Source organism: Fukomys damarensis, unplaced genomic scaffold, assembly GCF_012274545.1.
Source record: "Fukomys damarensis isolate Sample0158 unplaced genomic scaffold, DMR_v1.0_HiC HiC_scaffold_23, whole genome shotgun sequence".
NCBI classification, from domain to species: Eukaryota; Metazoa; Chordata; class Mammalia; order Rodentia; family Bathyergidae; genus Fukomys; species Fukomys damarensis.
This window is the reverse complement of record NW_022900935.1, coordinates 4,633,907-4,648,681: the sequence shown is the minus strand read 5'-3', so window position 1 is coordinate 4,648,681 and position 14,775 is coordinate 4,633,907. Positions and strand designations below refer to the sequence as shown.

The 14,775-nt window shown below is 48.0% G+C and overlaps 1 protein-coding gene across 1 annotated transcript in view; it reads right to left on the bottom strand.

The window, feature by feature from the left end:
* Fam43b (family with sequence similarity 43 member B) overlaps positions 1–762 on the bottom strand; it is a 1,670-nt gene extending 908 nt beyond the window's left edge. The window contains exon 1 of the mRNA XM_010626057.2: positions 4–762. Coding sequence (XP_010624359.1) covers positions 4–371 — 368 coding nt within the window. The 5' untranslated portion in view covers positions 372–762. The remainder of the gene's footprint in view (positions 1–3) is intronic.
* Between the last annotated feature and the right edge of the window lie 14,013 nt (positions 763–14,775).

Genomic DNA, 14,775 nt, shown 5'->3' with positions numbered 1-14,775 from the left:
CACGGCTGCATGCGGATACCGTGCGGGCCCAGCGTCAGCTTCATCTTGGTGCCCCCGCCCGGCCCGCAGCGCGCCCAGATCTTGCCCACCGCGTCGTCGGTGCAGCCGTCGCCTTTGGCGTGCAGGGTGACGGCGTTGCCCAGGTACCAAACGGTGTAGGTCGGGTCCTCCTTGTTCAGCTCCACTTTCTGGCGCCGGCTGCGGAACACGCGGCCCAGGCGCTCCAGCGGCCAGTCGGGCAGCAGGTCCGGGCAGGAGCGCAGGAAACTGGAGAGCAGCGAAGTGTAGGCGAGACCCGGGCTCAGGCTTTTCGCCTTGCACTTGGCCTCATCCTCCACCAGCACGAATTTGTTCCGTCTCCAGGGTAGCATCGTAGCGGCCGAAGGCTGTCGGGCGTCCGGTCGGGCAGCCGGGGGAGGGGCACCGCGCGGAAGCCCTCCACCCCGGAGTCGAGAGAAACTGGGCGGTGCCGGCGACAGTCGGTGCCCGAGATACCCAGTGCCAGGCGGGGCTAGCTTCGCAGATGCCGGGTGCCCAGCTGGGCTGGCCGCCGAGATGTCCGGGCTGCCAGGAATAGCTTCCCCCGGGAGTGGTTCCAGCCGTCTGGGAAGCCGGGAAGGGCGGGGGCTGGGGGTGATGTCCCCCTCCCCCGCCAGAATAGGGGGGATTCTTGCGGTCCCCGCCGCCCAAATTGCTGCGGCAGGGAGGTCGCCGGAGCTGGGGCTGGCGACTGCTCGGTAGGGTAGACCAAGCGTGTGGCTGCCTTGGGGACTCCTTCAGGCGTCGCGGCTCCACCTCCCGGGGCTGCCTACATCACCGGGCGGACCGATAGTTCTCTTGTCGCCTCCCCTCGCTCCCCCTCTTCCCTCCCCGCGCAGGCTCGAGCTGCCGGGAGACCCAGCACCGGCGCGGTGGAAGCCGCTTAATCGTTATTATTGGAGGGGTTGGGGCAGAGGGGCGGTTAGGATAGGAATCGTCTGAAATGTTTCGGAGGCCTTTGCCAGTGCAAAAATCTCACTAGCGAGTGGGCTTCTATTTCCCCTTGGCTCATTCAAGGACCGCCCTCCTCCCCTTTCTAGAATTCCTGCCGCCCCTCACCCACAGCAAGTACCTAATGCTATTTGTGAGAGTAGGATTTGAGGTGGGTTCCTGATAGGGCCAGCCTGGCTCGCTTTGCCTCCTGTCTGCACAGCACAGAGCCAGCTGAGGTGGCCGAGCAGAGCAGTGGAAAAGTACTGTCGCTTGATGAAGCTTTCTCCCAGGTTCCTCCAAGGTCGTGGGCTAGGCCCTGCGCCTCAGCTGCGAGGCTGGCTGGCTGCTCACCTAGAGAGAAGCAGAGAGGGTACCCTTCCAGCGCAGTGCTGGATCTGCGGGAATTGCACCTGAAACGTGCCCCCTGGCCCAAGCGCAGCCTCTGGGCTCTCTAAAGATTAAAGTATCAGCGAACTCCTTATGTGTTCCCAGGTGTTTAGGTTGTTATCTCACTTAATCCTCAGGTCAGCCCTGGCTCAGTGAAATGATTAGTCCAAGGCCACAAAGCTAGTAGGAGGTGTGTCTGGATCTAGGGTACCATGAGGGCCTGGATAATCCTTGAGGCTGCCCTCACTGGTCTGTGAGCCACCCCCACCCCCACCCCCCTGCTGCCTATGGTTTTTTTGGTTTTTTGTAGCGGGGATTGAATTTGGGACTTGTGCTTTGCAAAGCGGAAGGGGGAACCACTGAGCTAAATCCCCACCCCCTATCTGCTGCCTAGGGGATGGGGCCTTTGCCTCCTTCCTCTCAGACTCTGAGGGAAGTGACTGGCTCTTGGGAGGGGCTCTAGGGTACTGAAACTTATCTCTGGGGGTGGGGACACATGTTTCCCTTACAGAGTTTGTTAAATCACCACTCCCTAAAATCCCAGGACTGCTCTGATGTGGGCCCCAGATCCCCGTCACCCTGAGTCCTCACAGAGCCGGAGTGCCAGTTCCTCCCAGGGCCTCTGGACAGGTCCCCGAGGGTGTCCTCCAGGTCAGAAGTGAGCCCAGGCCTGGTTGGGGGCTGAGTTCAGAGCCGAGGCAATCTGAGTGAAATCTGAGAGGGTAGGTTCAGCCAGGCTGGGGGGTCATTGGAGTGCTTTTCATAAGCGCCGGCTTTGCCTCTCAGGCCAATGGATATATTAACCCAACCAAATCCCTCCACAGAAAGGACTTCATGCGGTTTTGACCTGCGAGTCTGCTCATGGAAAAATTCTGCTGGGTTCTTCCTTGAGTTTCCTGCGGCCACTTTCCTGACCTTGCTTGACCTTCCTAACCCCGAATGCCCAGAGTAGTGGGAGAGGTCAGAGGCAAAGCCTCTGCTTGAGAGATGAAGAAAACGCCAAGTTTTTGCCAGAAGGAAAGTGTGCCTCCTTGGTGTTGCTAGAGTTAACATATACAGACAAAATAATAATAATTTTAAAAAAACAAAATTAAATTTGACTTTCAGGTAAACAACAATTTTTTTTTTTTTGGAGATAGGGTCTGGATTTGTATTTCAGGCTGGCCTCAGACTCACGGCGATTCTTCTGCTTCCTGGAGTGCTGGGATTACAGACGTGTACCACTATACCTGGCAAGCGACGATATTTATAAGTATAAGAGGGGCCAAGGATTGTCTCATTTTTTCTGGCAATTCTATACTTTCTGCCTATCAGAGGACTAGAGAAGGGAGGCCAAGCAGGTATCAGCAGACGGAGAGCCTCTGCCCCCTTCCGGGCTGGGAAGGCTATGTTCCTTGATCCTGGGGCTGTGGCTTCTGTTCTCATTATTTTAGGAAGAATCCTTAGGTGCAGGGGTGGTTGGGACTATAGAAAAATACAGCTAATGCGATAGTGGCTTGTTTGTGTTGAACCTCCTTGCTGTAACCCCTTTCAGCCGTCGCTTTAATACTGCCTAGCCCCTTTGTTACCTTGTTAGGACTCATCTGGCTTCCTGTGCCTGGATTCTCTTCTCCCTTTCCTGTTTTAAGGTCCCCTCCGGGGCCTCTCCTTCTTCCCTCTTGCCCTTCATCCTAGCAGCACTGCACCAGCACTGTAGCCAGCCATCAGATTTTTAAAAATTTCTGCCATATTTCCACTGATATTAATTTGTTTATTTTTTGGTACTAGGGATCGAACTCGGGACCTTGTGCTTACAAGGCAGGTGGTGGAACCACTGAGCTAAATCCCCAGTCCCCCCACTGACGTTAGTTTAAAAAGTCAAGTAGCTAGTTTATAATGGTCTTATAATTAACCCCTCCCCCCAAAACCAATCTCTTAACCTACCCTTCGTCTCAATTTTCACTTCCAAAGACAACCACTTGTACATACTTTAGATGTAATTTGTTATTTGCTTCCATATTTCTAAACACTTTTTTGTGTGTGGTTTTTTGAGACAGGGTCTCACTTTGTAGTTCCGGCTGGCTTTGAACTCACTATACAGCCCCATTTGGACTTGAATTTGCAGGGATCGTCCTGCCTCAACATCCTGAGTGCCGGGATTACAGGGGTGCGCCGCTCTGTCCAGTGCTTCTGTATTTCTGAATGACACCCCTAGTTCAGATTTCCCAGTTTTGAAATCATTATCTGTTGCCTCCCTATTCGTTTATTTTTTGAGACAGGGTGATCCTCCTGCCTCAGCCTCTTGAGTGTTGGGACTATAGGTGTATGCCACCATGCTTTGCTGCCTCACTATTTAGAAGGTAAGGATTATTGCTCTTTTGTCCACCTCCTCTCCCTCCTAGTTTAGTTACAACTTTTTGTTGTCTTTATTGTTAGCAATGTTCAGTGTTTAATTATTACAACTTGCTAGGTAGTGTTCAAAGCTGAATCTTGAAGTGTGCCATGATTCTGTTTTCCTTATTAGACAACGTTTTTGTTTTTTTCCCAGAAGTTAGTCATTGCCTCATTTTTAAAAAAAACTTCCTTATGTACCTATCATTTTTCATCTTCTAGCTCTTCACAGAACCCTAAACTCTTTTTGACCTGGTTGGAAACACACCAGTGTGGAACAAAGATCTTTGCCTTTCTTTGTGTTTCTTGGGGCCCTCCCTGGACTCTGGCCTGGGCTGTTTACTCCACACAGTGCTGGGCTATGGCTCTGGGATTTTGCTGTTGCCATCGCAGGGATTTTCTTTGCTTCTGAATCCCTTGCCTACCCCTCTTGCCTTAGCAGAGCCTTCACTCCAGCTCCCGAGGTTGATAGTTGGGCTTGCTTGTTTGATTTTTGGTTTTTTGAGACAGGGTCTCACTATGTAGTTCAGACTGCTCTGGAACTCACTATGTAGCCCAGGCTGGTCTTGAACTCACAACGATCCTCCTACCTCAGCCTCCCAAGTGCTTGGATTACAGACATGTGCCACGATGCCTGGCTAGTTGGGGTTGGTTTTGTTGGGTTTTTTTTTTTGTTGTTGTTGTTTGGTACCGGGGATTGCAGGTGTTGGAACCACTGGGCTAAATCCCCGGCCCTTGGTTTTGAATTTTGGGTTGGAAATACACTCCCCCTGTGCTCCAAAACTAAGGACATGACTCACTGTCTCTGTTAAAAAGTCAAATGGACTGTATGGCTCAGTGACAGAGCACTTGCCTAGCATGCCTGAGGCTCTGGCTTTGATCCCCAGCACTGCAAAATAGATAATAAATAAGCAGTCAAATGACAAACCAGATTCTATGTGTATGACAAAACGATTTTTCTCTCCATGTTTAGGAACTACCAGAGGTCTAAAGTTCCATGGTGATGTGCACTCACTATGCATACGTGGTGGGCCCTTCAATCAGGAAATCAGTCTCTTATAATCTCAGGAATCAATTTTGGGGCAATTTCTTTGTGCCTCCATTATATTTTCTGTTTTGTTTCATTTTCTAGATTGAGCCTCGATTTTTTTTTCCCTAAAATGTTCTAATTTTCCATTTTAAAAACCATGCTAGGGCTGGGGATTTGGCTCAGGGGTTCCACTGCCTGCCTCGCAAGCACGAAGGCCTGAGTTCGATCTCTGGTACCATTAAAAAAAAAAAAATCTGAAAAAAAACAAAACAAAACAAAACTAACCATTGTAGGCTGGGAATTTAGCTCAGTGGTGACACTACCTGCCTCGCAAGTGCAAGGTACTGATCCCAGGTACAAATAAATAAATAAATGAATAAAATTCTATTTTCTGGGCCATTACCTCAACTTTATCTCCCAAATTTCTATTAGAAATTTCTTTTCTTTTTCTCTTTCCTCTCTTTCTTTTTTCTCCCTCCCCTCTTTCTTTGTTTCCCCTCCCTCTCTGCCGTCCGTCCACCCATTTCCTTATCTGTCTCCCCTCTTTGGTGATACCGGAGATGGAACCTAGGTCCTTGCACGTACTAGTCAAGTACCCTTAACACTGAGCTGCGCCCTCAGCCCAGATTAAAAAAAAAAAAAAACTCTCCTCATATTATATACAATTTTTCTTTTCTTTTTTTTTTTCTGATACTGGGGATTGAACTCAGGACCTTGTGCTTGTGAGGCAGGCTGCGTAACTACTGAGCTAAATCCCCGGCCCACAATTTTTCATTTCTAAGAGCACTTTCCCATTCTTTTTTATAGCATCCTATTCTTGTTTCAGGATCATAATATTAGCACTTAAGTCTTGGACTATTAATTAGAGTTGCTTTTCCTATTTTAATTGTGGTGATGCATACATGACATAAAATTTACCTTTTTTGTTTGTCTTTTCTGAGACAGGGTCTTGAACTCACTGCGTAGCCCCAGCTGGCTTCCAACTTGCAGTGATCCTCCCTGCCCCAGCTTTCCAAGTTCTGAAATTATAAGCGTGAGCCGCCACTTTGGCAAGATGTACCATTTTAGCTGTGTTAAGTATGGAGTCTTCTTAAATGCATTCACGTAATTGGGCAACCAAACTTTTCGTCTTGTAAAACCCAGACAACTCCCTCCCGCAAAGCCCCAGGCAGTTGTCATTTCAATTTTATCTCCGTGAATCTGACTACTCTAGATACTTCATGTAAGTGGAATCATACAGTGTCTGTCTTTTTCTGGCGTGGCTGACTTGCTTCACTGCACAGACTGTGCCCAAGGTTCATCCGTGTGGCAGGGTGTGTTGGATCCGTGGTGTAACTCGTGTCAGAATCTTCTTCCTGAACAGCATTCCTTTGTGTGTGTAAATTGCATTTTATTTATCTGCTCATCTGGTGGTGGACATTTCGCTGGCCTCTGCCTTTTGTCTGGTAGGACTAGGGCTGTGGACAGGTGAACACCCACGTGCAAATACCTCTTTGAGATCGTTTCTTTTGGCTATGTACCCAGAATTATGCTAATTTTCATACTGTTTTTCATCAGCTACACCATTTTATATTCCCACCAACAATGCACATTTTTTTTATACCCTCACAAACATGTTATATTTTTGATTGCCATTCTGATGGGTGGGCGGTGATACTTCTTTGTGGTTTTTATTTGTGTTTCCCTAATAATTAGTGATATTTTGAATCTTTTTATATGATTGTTGGCCACTTGGAGAAATGGCTATTTAACTTCTTTGTCTATTGTTAAATTGAGTTTGTTTGTTTATTTTTATGGTACTGGGGATTAGACCCAGGGCCTTTGCACTGAGTTATAGTCTCATCCCTTTCTGTTTTTTATTTTTCAGACAAAGTCGCTCCCCCCACCTTTGGCTTTTTGAGATAGAGTCTCACTATGTAGTTGAGACTAACCTGGAACTCACTATGTAGCCCAGGTTTTGAACTCACAGTGATCCTCGTGCCTCAGCCTCCCGAGTGCTGGGATTACAGGCGTGCAACACCACGCCCAGCTTTTCAAAATTGCTCTTAATTGCTAAATTGTTGAAGCTGGGCTCAAACTTGTGATCCCTCTGCCTCAGCCTTTCAGAGTTCAGATATTAGAGGTCTGTACCACCACACCCATCTGGGTAATTTTAGTTGTTGAGCCTTAGTATTCAGAATATTATCAGGTATCTGATTTGCAGTATTTTCTCATATTCTATAGGTTGTCTTCATTCTGCTGTGTCCTTTACATACTAGAAGTCTTTAGTTTTGATATAGTCCAGTTCATCAATTTTTTTCTTTATCAATCTGCGTTTCTAGTGTCATGTTCAAGAAACCATTGTCAAATCCACTGTAATGAAGCTTTACTTCTATGTTTGTTCTGAAAGTTTTACTCTTTGAGGTCCTGCCTTTGAGGTCTTTGATTGTCAGCCAAAACCCAAGACAAGACCAGAACCACAACAAGCCTTTATTACAGGGACAATCTCCTGGGCTGTCTCTGAACAAAGGAGAGAGTGAGAGCAATATGGCCAAGACAGGTATCACCTTTTATAGGAGCAGGGTGGTGCTAGCATGAGCTGGGGTGGAGTTGAATGAGGTGGTAGTAAGGGATTGGAGGAGCATGTGACATCACTAGTTGCTAGGGAGGTAGGAAGTATCAGGTTACTCTTTTGGCGGGAAGAGGGGCATTTTGGGAAGAAGGCTGTCCTTTTGGAGGAAGAAGCCATATTCTAAATGGAAGCAGGGAATTATGGGAAGGAGAAGGCTGTTCTTTTATGTAGCAGCCATCTTGAGGAGAGGGAAATCTAACATTGATCCATTTGAGTTAATTTTCATACAAAGTATTAGATAATGTCCAACTTATATCTTCTATATATGACTGTTACAGCTTTTCCAGCACCGTTTGTTGAGAAAGCTGTCCTTTCCCCATTGAATGTCTTTTTTATTTTTCCTGGTACCTGGTGACCTTGTACTTGCCAGGCAGGTGCAATGCCACTGAAGTAGATCCCCATTGAATGTTCTTGACATTCTAGTTGAATATAATTTGAGCATATATACAAGCTTTTATTCCTGTGCTCTTTGTTCCATTGGCCTAAATGTCTGTCTTTATGTCAGTACTACACTGGTTCTGTAACTTTGTAATAAGTTTTCAAATCCAGAAGTATGAGCCCTCTAATTTTGTTCTTTGACTGTTTGGGAGTACTTGAAATTCCATACAAATTTTCAGAGAGATTTTTCTATTTCTGTAGGAAATGCCCCAGATTTTGGTACAGATTGTATTAAAGGTGTAGATTGCTTCAGGTAACATGGACCTCTTGACAGCATGAAATTGTACAGTATGTAAACACTGGGTGTCACTCCATTTATTTGTGTCATCTTTCATTCCTTCCAACAGTGTTTTATGTACAGCTCTTTTGTCTCATTGGCAAAATTTATTCTTTTTTGTTTTTTTTTGTGTGTGTGTCTGTGTATTTTTTTTTTTTTTTTTTCCTCTGGTACCAGGGATTGAACTCAGGACCTTTTGCTTGTGAGGCAGGCTGTGGAACCACTGAGCTAAATCCCCGGCCCTGGCAAAATTTATTCTTAAATATTTTATTCCTTTTGTTGGTATGTATGGAATTTTATTCTTTATTTCCGTTCATTTCATATTGAACTTGTGCTTGTGAGGCAGGTGAGTGCCACTGAGCTAAATCCCCGGCTCTTCTTCATTGTTAATGTAGAGAAACACGAGTGTTGCATTTTGATTTTTCAACTTGGTGTTTTTTTTTTTTTTTTTTTTTTTTTTTTTTTGTACTAGGGATCGAACTGCTTGTGAGGCAGGCTGCAGAACCACTGAACTAAATCTGCAGCCCCTCAACTTGGTGAATTTGTTAGGTCTGAAATTGGGGGTGGTGATGGAATCTCCAAAATTTTCTTTTAAGGTTTTCAGTTTTCTGCATTGATCTGGCTCCTGATTCCTTTCCCGTGGGTTTTTGTTCTGTTTTTTGTTTGTTTGTGTTGTTTGGTTTGTTAAATTAAGTAAACAAATGTATACCTTTTCCCCTGATGCCTGTAACCATCACTGTTCAGCCCTGAGAGGCAGGGAAGCTGATTGGAAATGTTCTGTGTGCAGAAGGTGGGTAGAGGGGTGGACGGGAATTATCTGATGACAGCTTAGCCATTTCGAGGAAGCCTGGAGTGTGGAGGTCCCTGTGTCTTGTCTTGTCTTTTTCGTTGGGGTTTTTTTGGGGGGTACTGGGGATTAAACTTGGGACCCTGTGCTTGGGAGGCAGGCGGTGACGCCAGTGAACTAAGCCCCCCATGTCTTTTCTTCTGGGCTGGTCACTGTCCTCGGGCGGCACTGCTGGAGTGTCCTCCTGTCCGAGGAGGGGTTTGAGCTCCACCCTGGGAGCCGAGTAGAGCTGGGGCCAGGAGGTCTCGCTGCTCCGGCAGCCCTGTGTTCAGTCGTAAGCCCCACTAATTCTGAGGCTCCACGCTGCTCCCGCTAGGGGAGGATTTCTGTGGTCTGTGGCTTTGATGCAGGGTTTCAGCCCCTCCTCTTACCACCACCCTGAGGTGTTTGGTGCTTGGAATTCCCGGGTTCCTGGGGCTCCATGGCAGCAGGGGGGTTGATTTTCGTTAGGGTTCAATCTTCTCCACTGTGCTGAGCTTGTTGCCTTCTTGTCTTTCTTCTTTCCAAACATTATGAGCTCCTCTCAGCCACTGCCATCATTTTGTCGTCATCAGTGACTACCACTTGTTCCTTTATTGCTGCTTCAGCAAGCCTTGAGGGAAGACTGTTTCTCAGTTTGCTGTGTCTAAGCGTCTAATGTGCAGGTGCTCCTTAGTGGATTTCTTTTTCTTTCTTTCTTTTTTTTTTTTTTATCCTTAATGGATTTCTGATGGCTCCAAATTGTGCTCAAGATTCATGTATCTAGGGCTGGGGATTTAGTTCAGCGGTTCCGGAGCCTGACGAAAGCGCAATGGACCCGAGCTTGATCCCCAGTACCAAAAAAAAAAAGATTCATGTATCTGCTGAGCACAGAAGTGCTCACCAGTGGTTCAACTACTCTGGAGACTGAGGCAGGGGGATCTCTTGAGTCCAGGGGTTAGAGGCCAGACTGGGCGACACAGTGAGACCCCATCTCAAGAACAAAAAGAAAGAAAAGAAAAAAATTCATGTATCATACTTCCTTGGTCTCATTATCCTTTGTTCCTGGGAATGTAAAAGTACCTCGATGCATATTAAATGCCTGATTAATTCATATGTATTATGCATTCATCCAATGATCTATTTTCCACCAAATGGGAAAGTTAGACTTCCAAATCACTTCTAGTGTGGATATTCTGCCATCTTAGAAATTATTTAATTGAGTGAGCTGAGTTCAAAACTAGGCCTTGGATGGGCTGAGGATTTAGCTCAGTGGTTCTGGTGCCCGCCTAGCAAGCACAAGGGCCTGAGTTCGATCCCTGGTACCAAACAAGCAAACAAATAAAACTAGGCCCTGGGAGGGAGCATGTAGACCCAAAGACATTCCCGCTGTGGCCAGCTTCCAAGATGCCCCTCACCCTGAATCCTCGCCCTCTTGGTAGAGATGCTACGTAGACTCCCTTCCGAAGTGGAATCGGACGGTCTAGTCATGGAGAAGATGTTGTGGAAATGGCACTGTGATTCTGAGCCTGGGGCGTGAAGGACATTGTGGCTTTTGTGTTTGTTCTCTCTTAGATCACTCACCGAGGTGGAAACCAGCTGCCGTGGTACGAGGACACACAAGCAGCCCAGGAGAGAAGTACATGGCGGGAACCAAGCCTCTTGCCAACAGCCCGCGCCTGTCCTCCGGCCGTCAGGCGACAGTGGCCTCAGCTTATAAATAGCCTTCGACCTCAGGAGAGACTGAGCCCCAACCTTGCAGCTGTGCTCCTCCCACATTCTTGATCCACAGAAATCGAAATAAATGTTTGCTGTTGCCTTAAATCGCTAAACTTTGAGATAACATGTCTCCCAGCAAAGGATAACTAATTGGTCAGCCTTTGCACAGGCCCCCGAATCTCTTGTTTTCCTCCCCTCCTGTTTCCCTATGAGCCCCTTTGAACAGCCCCGCCAGACGCCACACTACGCTAGCTTCCCTCCAGCCTCTGGAACCACTGAGTACCTTCTTGTCTCAAGTCCTTGCCGCATGCTGTTCTGTTTTGTCTTGTCCTCTTTTCTTCCCACCGGTCCTTTTCTATGCATCTTTCAAGCTGGCGCTGAAATGTCACTGCCTTGGGAAGTAGTTCCAACTCCTCCTGACTTCCCACGGTCCTGTCCCACAAAGCCTCTTTCTGAGTATCTATCCGAGTTGGAATCAACTCATTATTTATTATTTATTTGTTTATTTGGTACCGGGGATCGAACATGGGACCTTGCGCTTGCAAGGCAGGCAGCAGAGCCACTGAGCTAAATCCCTGGCCCCTATGAATCATTTATTTAGTGCTTATCTCCCCTGCCCCTCCTGACACACTGAGCGCTTTGGGGATAGGAACTTCTTCTGTCTTACACACTGCTCACTCTAGTGCTCTGGACAATGATGGCACATAGTAGGCTCTCAAAGGATGTGTGCTGAGTGGCTGAGATGTGCTCCTGCCACCTGAGTCAGCCTTCATCACCTCCACTCCAAGAGAGACAGCTTAGAGCCAATCCCTCGCTGATGGCAGGGCTGTCCACGATTTTTTTTTTTTTGGTATAGTGATGGAACTCAGGCCCTTGTGCTTGTGAGGCAGGTGGTGGAGCCACTGAACCAAGTCCCCGGCTGTCCACGATTCTTAAAGGACAGCACATACACTTTTTTTAAGTCTCACTATGTAGCCGAGACTGACCTGGAACTCACTATGTAGCCCAGGCTGGTCTCGAACTCACCGCGAACCTCCTGCCTCAGCCTTAAAGTCTCACTTCTGATAGTGACTCATTTTGTGACCTTGAGCTGCTTGCCTTTCTTGTCTGAAAAAAGTAGATGACAAATGCTGCAATGCTTCTTATGAAGGCTGGGAACTTACTCATTTACAGAGATTTTGGCTGGCTTCTCGATGCTCTGGAAGTACAATTTTCTTAATATCTGGGTGGTGGCAAGTAATTATGTAAGTGAAATAGAAGTGAACCATAATTGACCATGGGAAAAGATTGCAGCTATAGAGATGTGTGTGTGTGTGTGTGTGTGTGTGTGTGTGTGTGTGTGTGCATGCGCACATGCCTTTTGGGGTTGGATTGATACACATTTGTGTGTGCATATTTTGTTTTGAAGAGTCTGTTTGCTCCACAGTGCTCAGGAACAACCTAAATTCTGCAAACCTGTTTGGAGATAGGGTTGTTTGTTTGCAGCTATACTCTTCTCTAATACAAACAAACTAATATTTACTTAAAGCTTACAATGTGCCAGGTTGTTCAAAACTCTTTTTCCTTCATCGTAGTGGGCCTCACAGTTGATTTTTCAAGGTTGGAACCATTACTATTCCATATGGCAGATGGGGGGACTGAGGATCAGAAGTTAAATAATTTGCCTGTGGTCGCACAGCTCATAAGTGGCAGAGCAACAATGGAACACTGCCTTTGACATCTTCTTAACCTTTGGCAAAATTGTGCATGGGTGTTTATAACTGAGAACGTATGGTAAATGGGAAGTGTGACAAAAATTGCTAATCAGAATAGCACGTCTATAATCAGATGTGCAGTCAGTGGTGTGCACGTCGGTAATGGGCAAAGTCGATGGGTGGAAGGGTTCCCTCAGAGCACCTATACTCAAGAGGTGAGCTGTTGCCGGGCGTGGTGGTGCACACCTGTCATCCCAGCACATGGGAGGCTGAGTCAGGAGGATCGCTGTGAGTTCGAGACCAGCCTTGGCTACACAGTGAGGTCCAGGGCAGTCTCAACTACATAGTGAGACCCTGTCTCAAAAAAACAGAGCAAAACAAAACAAAACAAAGTCAATGACCATCCTGGAGCCCACCACCTGTGTGTAAACTCCCGGGGAGGCCCATATAAGTCTTGTACCTGTAGCCTCTGTAGATTTTGGCTGAAAGCCCTCCATCTCTCACCTGTTGGCTTTTTGTCAATAATAAAGCTCTTTCTTTCCCGTCGCACTGACCCTTGAGTTGTTGGCTTCCCTGGGCAGCGGCAGAACCAGACCTTTCATGACTACAGTTCCTCTTCTCTTCCCCCATCCACACTCATTCCCGTGGTCATATCACTGATCTTGCCGTTGGTGATGTCCGTTTTGAGCATCTCACAGTCGGGGCTTTTACCTTTTTTTTTTTTGGTACTGGGGATCTAACTTAGGTCCTTGCCCTTGCGAGGCAGGCGGTGGCACCACTGAGCCTTTACCTTCTAATACTCGACCTCCAGCAAGTCTTTAGCTCCCCTGCGTGGCCTTCAATTCGTTGCCCTGTCTACCTTTCATCTCCTCATTCCCACCTCATACCCTTATTTCCCGCCTTACTCAGCTTAAAGATCACCGCTTCCTTATATACTCTGTATCAGTGCCCTGTTGCTGCTATAACAACACCAAAAACTTAGTAGTTTCAAACATCCAGGTGTGGAGGGCAGAAGTGCAAGGTGGGTCCCCCGGTGCTACCAGGAGGGGCCATCATTCTGCTTCCCACGAACCCCTTGTGCCTCTCTTGTTTATTTTACTAGCCTGAGCAAAGTCTCACATCTCCGTGGACCCACTTGTCCCCTACTCCATGCCTGGACCAGCTGCACATGGTGGAGAGAAACAAACCACAGTTTGCTCATCTGGAGAGGGTCACGGAGGCTGCCAGGTGGGTCTACCGCCGTCCCAGCGCATCCCCGGATGCTGACGGCACAACTCCTCCTCTGCAAACCCCCGCACTTCCTTCCCTGCTCTGATTCTCCGCCGCTGCTCTCGCTTCCTACTTCCCTGAGAAAAGCAGAGCATTCGGAAGAGAGCTTCCCCAGGCTGGCAGCACCCACACGCTCTCGAGTCTGCCAGGCAGCCCTTCCCTGCCCACATCCTCCAGGGAGCCTCTGTGCTGCCTTCTGAGTTATCAATTTCCTCTCTCCTGGATCGTTTTCTGTCTGCATACAAACGTGTTATCATTTCTTCCATCACACAAAACAGAACAAAATAAACCACCTGGATGCTACATCTCCTTTGCAGCCAGCGCTCTTTCTCTACTTTTCTGTGTAGCGAAGCTTGAAAAAATGCTCTCTGTGCCTCGGGCCCAGTTCCTTCTCTCTCACTCTCTTGACTCTGCTCATCCCCCGCCCTGGCTCCCACTTGAAAGCTCCTCGGGATCACCAGCACCCACGATGCTGCTAATCCCGCGGGGGGATTCTCGGTCCTCCTTGACCCTCCTGTGCTCCACTATGTTTGGCGCAGCTGACCGCGCTCCCAGCAGGCTTTGCTGACCTCCCTTTTTGTTTCCTCGGCTCGCAGCAGCTGCTCCAGCTCAGTGGCTTGGTTTCTTATCTCTTTGACTTCTGGCAAATCCCTTCTGCCCTGTACGGTACCCACATTCACTCTCTTGGTCGGCACCTTCAGGCTCTTAGCTGGAAACACATCTTAGAAGCTGATGACCTCCAAGTTTTGTGCTGCGTGGACCTCTCCTTGGACTCCAGGCCCTGTTCCCCTTAGCCCAGGGGGGTCAAGGGAACTCAACATTACTAGACGGTGAAGCCGATGCCAGGCTCCCTGTCACTCGGGCTAAGAACTTTAGCATCAACCTCGACTTCCCTCCTCCTTCACACTCAGCCAGTCTGAGCCAGGTCGCATCAGCTCTGCCTCTGAGTATTTCCAGGTCCTGACCCCTGCTGCTGCCTTGGTTCAGGCCACTGTCACGTCTCACCTGGATTCGTGGAGTAGCCTCTTCTGTGCTCTCTGTGTCTGTCCCCAGCCCACTTCCAAGGCTATGCTCAACACAAGACCCTCTGACATTACCTCCCGTTACCCCACCTAACCAGGGTGAACACTTGGAGGCCAAGCGCTGCCCTTCCTAAGGGTCTCCCCTTACTAGGAACATTTTCCAGACCGCCACATGTCTCCC